Source organism: Gekko japonicus, unplaced genomic scaffold (genome assembly GCF_001447785.1).
Source record: "Gekko japonicus isolate JY-2015 unplaced genomic scaffold, Gekko_japonicus_V1.1 scaffold1086, whole genome shotgun sequence".
Lineage (NCBI taxonomy): Eukaryota > Metazoa > Chordata > Lepidosauria > Squamata > Gekkonidae > Gekko > Gekko japonicus.
This window is the reverse complement of record NW_015165270.1, coordinates 533448-540794: the sequence shown is the minus strand read 5'-3', so window position 1 is coordinate 540794 and position 7347 is coordinate 533448. Positions and strand designations below refer to the sequence as shown.

Sequence of the window (7347 nt, the reverse complement as noted above, 5' to 3'; positions counted from 1 at the left end):
CCCATCCCCTCCATTGTTCTCTATGGTGGGAAAAAGTAACTTCCCCCCCCCATAGAGAACAATGGAGAGGATGGGGGCAACCTGTTTGGGGGCCCATACAATTGGACCCCCTGGTCCAATGTTCCTGAAACATGGTGGGTATCTTGGGGAGAGGCTCCAGCAGCCTCTCCCTCAAACCCCCTCTCCTCTGGCCCCAGGAAAAAAAGAATTTTATTACTGAATATTTATGCACCCAACGAGAACCAGGCCCTTTTTTACAAATACGTACAAGAAAAATTGCTTGAAGTATCCCCAAAAATGAATGCAATGCTCTTCTGGTAAGGTCAGATCCCATTTGAGGGTATTGATCTACTCAGAAATGAAAACGATTTGATCTGGGCATCATAATGCTAGTTTATTGGCTAAAGAATAATAGCAAATTTATCTCCTCATCCCATACACAATGTTTTAACAGGAGTAAAAGCTGCTGGAGTAAAATCTAAATGTTTTAACCGTAACTCGGACTACCACCATAGGTATCTGTATGACAACTCACAACTCGGGCAGAATCAGATGTATCTTCTCCATAAAAATGGCTCGGTCTGAAATTGGTTGCTGAGAAAGGCAGCCCAAAACTGTTGAGTTTGATCCTGTTGGTCTCTGTTTTGGTGTGCATTGGCACCCTTTCTTAAGGGTACACCGTGTGCTTTTACGTAGGTATGCATACATATGTAACTGAGGAAAACTGAGTGGTGAATAGCAGTGACTCATTTAAGAGTCATAAGAACATAAGAGAAGCCAATGTTGAATCAGGCCAAAGGCCCATCCTGTCCAACACTCTGTGTCACACAGTGGCCAAAAATACCAGGTGCCATCAGGAGGTCCACCAGTGGGGCCAGGACATTAGAAGCCCTCCCACTGTTGACCCCCCCCCAAGCACCAAGAAGACAGAGCTTCACTTGCCCCAGAGCCCCTATCTATACCTTGTGGCTAATAGTCACTGATGGACCTCTGCTCCATATGCTTATCTAAGAGTCACAGCGTCTACTTTAGAAATTCAGGATGTTTTACTGTTCTATTAAAGAGATGATGCTGTAACCAAATTTCTGTCTGTGTAGGGCTTCTGAATTACTAGCTACTTCCCACCCAGAGAGGACTGGTTCTAGTATCATCTGGGCCAGATGTTGCATCTTGCAACCATCTTTAGTCTTTGCTTCTGAAAATATTATTCCTATGAAATATGTGAGGAGTTTCACTGATATTAAAATGGTGACATTCTATTATTTTAATATGAAGTTAAGACAGAGTGGTGCCACTAGCAATTAAAGCTGATGATTCAGTTGTTTGTGGAAAATACTGATACTCAGTTGAGTAAGAGTAGGTTATTATCAAAAGAGACTGCCAAGAAAAGTTGCCAAAAACATTTGGCATTGTACACTTCTCGTTTTTCTTCTCGTATTTATTTCTGTATGTATTTGTATATTCTCATATATGAAAACATTGTTTAATGAGAATTTTGCTTCAAATACATGAAGCTGTTTTACAGAAATTAGGTTAATGGTACAGTTATGACTACAGAGCTTTTTTACTCTTCTCTGCCCGAGAAGAAAGTGGAAACTCAAGGAAACATTCCACTAGAAGGGAAATCTCTCCATGGACTCTGCCCATGGGGGGTCTGACCTAATCACTTCTAAATCTGAGAGCCAACATCAGGCAGCAGAAGAATCAGGGAGTCTAGGAATGTGTCTCATGAATCTCTTTGCTGTATAAACATTATTGGATGATGTTGGGCTTCTGTTCCGATCTCTGGGAATGGAATATCAATCAGTGCCTTTCTTCTTTCCTAACTCTGGAGTTCTTCCTGCTAAAGTCCTCAACCAGTACATATGGCTAGTTCTAACTGCCCAGTACCAAGTTGCACTAATTCTGACTTTAGTTTACCTGTGTTCCATACACAACTTCACAGGGCTATTTTGGGGCAGAATGGAGTTCTGGCTGGCTCCCAAGTTGGCCATACCCAGCAGGAACTCATTAGCATAATAGGCCACACCCAACAGCAGAAACTCATTAGGATTGGCTACATTAGGGGTGTGTGGCCTAACATGCAAGGGAGTTCCTGCTACAAAAAAGGTCCTGGGTTTTGACAACAAACAAGGTAAACAGAATAAGAAGCAAAAGGTGGGCGTGGCTGGATAACCACACTTCTGGTAACATGGGGGTGCGGCTTAATGTGCTAATGAGCTGTGCTGTCAGGGGTGTGGCCTAATATGCTAATGAGTTCCTGCTGTTGGGTGTGGCCTATTATGCTAATGAGTTCCTGCTGGGCTTTTTCTACAAAAAGTGCCCTGCAACTACTATTTGTGAGGCACGTGGAATTTAATCTGCTTCCAGTTGTTGTATCCCTATTGAAGACATTAAAAAATTCAACAGTGTAGAATGGATGAAGTAAGAGGAAAAAGGCAATAAAAGGCAGAAACAATGTCTGTGTTTTTGTTTGCAGATGTTTTGGGATCATGGCTTTTGAAAACATGAACAGAAAAAGGCATTTGGGATTGCAGCAACTTTCCTCTTTGGCATCTGTTGTAAAGACCTTTTTAGGACCAATTAAATCATCCAAATTTATTGTTGATAAAAGAACTTATGGCAGTGTGTTGATTTGCTCTGTAGTGAGACTTCTTGAAAGCTTAGATTCAAATAATACAGTGGGACAACTTCTTAATGACACCATTCAGGCACAGAACAAGGAGTATAAAACTGGAACAACCACCCTGTTGTTTCTTGTTAGTGCATGGAGCAGTGCGGTACTTGAGTGCCTTGAGCAGGGTGTTCCCCTTTCAATAATAGTAACTCTGATGTCTGAAGGTCTCAATTCTTGCATTGAACAAGTTCAGTGCCTAACAATATCGATACAGGATGTGACGCAAAAGCTAGATGATATTCCTATGAAATGCAACAAAAAAGTCCTCATTAGGATCTGTTTTGGCACAACTGGAAGGCAGATAATTGAAACTAAAACTTTGGGTATCAAATCCAAAGACAGTTTCGAAATCCATGCATCAGAAAAAAGAATTAAATGACCTTATCATTCAGCAATGGGAAAGCTCTTGGTATCCATGGATATTTGCTAAAGGCAGCAGCATAGTGTGTTCACAGGCTAAGCCAGAAGATAACATTTGTGTTCTAACAGGTTGCAGAAGTCATTTGGATGTATCAAACTGTAATAAAAGATAAAAATTCATTCACAGTAGATATTTCACTAGTGCAAAGGAAATTCATTCACAACAGCTGACAGATTACTTGAATGGATCTGAAAAACATGAATGAACTCAAGTATTTGGGACAGGTGGCAGTGTCTCTTAGCCACAGAAAGGGGCTTGAAATGAAACTGGTACAGGATGTTCTTAAATGCCTGTTGCAGACTGACTATCAAACAGCTGATTCCCATTGTTTTCAATTTAATATTTCAGAAATTGTAACTTGTTGTTTACCAGGGATGTCTGAAAGTTATTCTTGTGTTTGTCCTGGGTATGTCATGTCGTTATGTCCAGAGAAAGCTGCTATTGCTAAGCAGCTTCAGGATAGACCTCTTGATATAGTTCTTATAGCTGGCGACCTAACAGATACATATCGCCATTTGGGATTTAACAGGTCACAAAATGTGAGAATGGTCTTAGAAAGTGGGAATAAGCGAATAGCTCAGGCTTGTGGGTTGATGCTGTGTTAGATATTTTGAATCAATACCATAATGATTTAATTTTGGTGCAAGGTTACATATGTGAAAGTTTAGAGGAAAAATGCTGGTAACATATGTGCAAGGTAACATATGTGAAAGTTTAGAGGAAAAATGCTTCCTACATAACATACTGATAATTAATCAGGTAACCCATGCTGTATTACAAGCTTTTAGCAATATTACAGGAGCAGAAATAGTGACCTACCTTGCTCAGGTGAATGAACATTGTGTTGGCAAGGATGTCTATTTAAACTACTGGGGAACTGGAGAGTCAAGTTGGAGGGAACTGGATAGCAGAGTTCCGATTGTTATAACAGCAAAAGGAATTCACCTGGTAACAGTGGTGCTTAGCAGTCCAATATTGTCCAAGATGCAAGCCACTGAAGATAACTTTTGGACTTGTGCTTATTGTGTGCATCATGCTCTTCTTGATAATGCAGTATTTCCTGGAAGTGGTGTTGTTGAGTTGCTGTGTCTCAGTTACCTTGAGAAATTGGGGAAAGAGGTCAAAAGTTCCACAAAAGAATTTCATGTTGGTTCTTCCTGGCTTGCAAAGTCTTTGGAACAGTATAAACCTCTGGTGCTTAATGCTTTTATGGATCAAAAACAGGCTAATTAATAGAAAACAGAGAGTGAGTATAAATGGGCAATTTTTTCAGTGGAGGGTGGTAAGCAGTGGGGTACTGCAGGGATCAGTACTTGGTCCACTGCTTTTTAACTTGTTCATTAATGATTTGGAGTTGGGAGTAAGCAGTGAAGTGGCTAAATTTGTGGATGATACAAAGTTGTTCAGGGTGGTGAAAACCAGTGAGGATTGTGAGGCACTCCAAAGGGATCTGTCAAGGATGGGCAAGTGGGCGTCAACATGGCAAATGGGGTTCAATGTGGCCAAGTGCAAGGTGATGCACATTGGAGCCAAAAATCCTAAATATAAATACACATTGATGGGGTCTGAACTGGCAGAGACTGATCAAGAGAGAGATCTTGGAGTTGTAGTAGATAACTCACTCAAAATGTCGAGACAGTGTGTGACTGCAATAAAAAAGGCCAATGCTATGCTGGGGATTATTAGGAAGGGTACTGAAAACAGATCAGCCAATATCATAATGCCCCTATATAAATCAATGGTGAGACCTCATTTGAAAAGTTGTGTACTGGGCAATCTGTATCACAAAGGCTTAAGCAATAGCTGAGCCCTGAAGCATTTTGGGAAACCAAAGATTCGGCTATATAAATAAATACAAAATAGGTTGTTCAATGGACTGAGCTCAGTCGAAACCCTGATTCCACAACAGTCAGGTATAAAGTTGAAAAATAAAGTTGAATGAGATTTAACATTAGACACTCCATTGATCAAAAACCTAAGCAACTGCATTGGGCAGTGTTTTTTTTAAGTATTACTCCTTGCCCTTTAACTCTGTGCTTTTATGAGTCCTCTTTCAAATCTCCTAGGCTGAGTTCTGAGCATTAAAGAGAATACATATTCAAGTACTGGTTCCACTTAAAAGGTCTTTTGGGCATAGGCTCCATTGAAATGAAATAAAGCGGTGGGAAAGATCTTTTGTGAAAGCTGATATAGCATGGTAGCTGAGACACTGAACTACAAATCAGGAAGTTCCAGATTTGGATATCGCTTCTGTCATGAACTCACTCGGGGTCCTCAGTCAAGTTACTCTCTTTCAGCCACAAAATCACATTAACCTCCCTTGCAGAATTTTTGTAAACATTAGAAGCTACTGGATTGGATTCTACAGTTCCATTCTACTAATGGCGGAACCTTTTGCATACCCAGAGTGGCTTTTTCACTGGTGCGAGAAGCCTGGAAGAAAGTTCTGCTGCTAATGGAACAGTATAATGAGATCTAGCTCCATGTATATGAAATGTCCGTTTATGAGTTTTCCTCTTAATTTGTTTCTGGCAGACTGATAACCAGAAATGATCTATTACAAGATTGACTCAAAAGAGATAACTGCAGAACCTCACTGCTTGCCGCTTGCAGTTCCCAGGTCAAACCAATCCAAGGAGTTTCTCAGTGATCTATAACCTATACTGGATAATGCTATACAAAGCTTCCTAACAACAACAGTGTAATAGAGACATGAATGCAGGGACTGGACCCCACAACAAGCCAAGCTGCCAACTGTGTCCCTATATACTCTCAAGCAGTAGCATTCCAAAAACTAATAACATTAGCTATACCATCTTCATCTTATCCATCTGGATATCTTCCGGTGTGCATTATGTGTCAACAGTGCCTTTCTGCTCTTCATGTACTTTGTTAAGTGAGCGACTTAACAGGAAAATGCATGATTAGGTGGTCCTCTGTACCCTCAAAAATCCTTGCAAACTAGATGTCAGAAGGAGTACAGTTTAGTCTTCTCTCTCCTCTAACATGCTAGTTTTCTGTATGGGGAAACATTTCTGTCACAGGAGCTGTCGCAGTTGTCTGTGGTACCACCCAGACGCAAATTTCCTACATTCTCTGCTGTTTTTAGAGAGCTAGGCCTTATTCCATAAAACCTATTTCTAGTTTCAAACTGAGTAGAGCCTGGGCTTGCCTTTAAAATGAGTATCTCACATCTTGTGTAGAGCTCTTATGGAAAAATAATGTAAATGGTAGCACTTGTGTGAGTTCCGGAGGCTGAAACTTTTCCATTATAACATTAATGCCTGGCACCAGTTGTGTTAACACCAGAGATATTTGTGGAATATCCTGCAGCTCAGATACATAACGTTTTAAAAGCATGATGTTGGAAGCTCATAGATTATGTGTGGTTAGGAATGGGTAGCTACTTCAGATCCTGTTTGAGCATTACTTAAAAGTTATCTAAGTCTGTCAGCCAGTGACAAGATGACTAAATCCCACTAAAATCCATTTCAAGAACAAGTAAATCCTATCTAAATGAGTTTTGGGATGAATGTTATCTTTTTAAAAGACATATTGGAGGCTGTTTTGAAGTGACAGTCCCTTCCATTTTAAAAATGCTTGTGGAAAAGATCATAAATGGCAAAAGATGAATAACTGGAATGGCCTGATGAGTATACAGTACACATTTTGCAACGTATTTGGGAAATATATATATATATTCTTTCCTCATGTCTGATTCCTCTGGAATTACAGGATTTGGCAGAAAATTATGGGGAAAAAAGGTGTGGGGTGATGCAGAAGATATGTAGGAGCTCACAACTTAGCACCTGAAGATTTCTATCCATAGGCTGAATGAAAGCCACATGCTAACTGCTAATCTTTTGACTACATGTCACTTATATTGTTCAGTTCAAGTCTCTTTTTTCTGGTTTTTAAAACTTTTTTTAGTATTTTTCTCATTTCTCTACTTCTGATTCATAACATTCCAGTTATATTGATAGTCTGTTCAACTAATTTCTGGGAACTGGTTTGGTGTATCATAGTGGCTGAGTCAGATTGAGGTGACGAGAGAGGAGGTCCTAAAACTGATAGACAACTCAAAAACTGATAAATCACCAGGCCCAGATGGCATACATCTGAGAGTTCTGAAAGAACTCAAATGTGAACTTCTGGATCTCCTGACAAAAATATGTAATCTTTCCTTAAAATCAGCCTCCATTCCTGAGGACTGGAAGGTAGCAAATGTCAGTTTCAGTTTCAGTTTAGG

At 40.1% G+C, this 7347-nt stretch overlaps 1 protein-coding gene across 1 annotated transcript; it reads left to right on the top strand.

Moving 5' to 3' along the window:
• The first annotated feature begins 2507 nt into the window (after nt 1-2507).
• BBS12 (Bardet-Biedl syndrome 12) lies at nt 2508-5651 on the top strand. The gene is made up of 4 exons (XM_015410218.1): nt 2508-3000; nt 3471-3679; nt 3762-4244; nt 5634-5651. Exons 1-4 carry the CDS (start codon nt 2508-2510, stop codon nt 5649-5651), a joined length of 1203 nt encoding a protein of 400 aa, XP_015265704.1.
• The last annotated feature ends 1696 nt before the right edge of the window (nt 5652-7347 follow it).

Excerpts from the sequence above, each read along its gene's own strand:
- BBS12 (XM_015410218.1), top strand. The coding sequence starts at position 2,508 with ATGAACAGAAAAAGGCATTTGGGATTGCAGCAACTTTCCTCTTTGGCA. Across the intron at positions 3,001-3,470 it reads AATTGAAACTAAAACTTTGG|GGATGTCTGAAAGTTATTCT; the intron begins GTATCAAATCCA and ends GTTGTTTACCAG. Across the intron at positions 3,680-3,761 it reads GGAATAAGCGAATAGCTCAG|TTTAGAGGAAAAATGCTGGT; the intron begins GCTTGTGGGTTG and ends CATATGTGAAAG.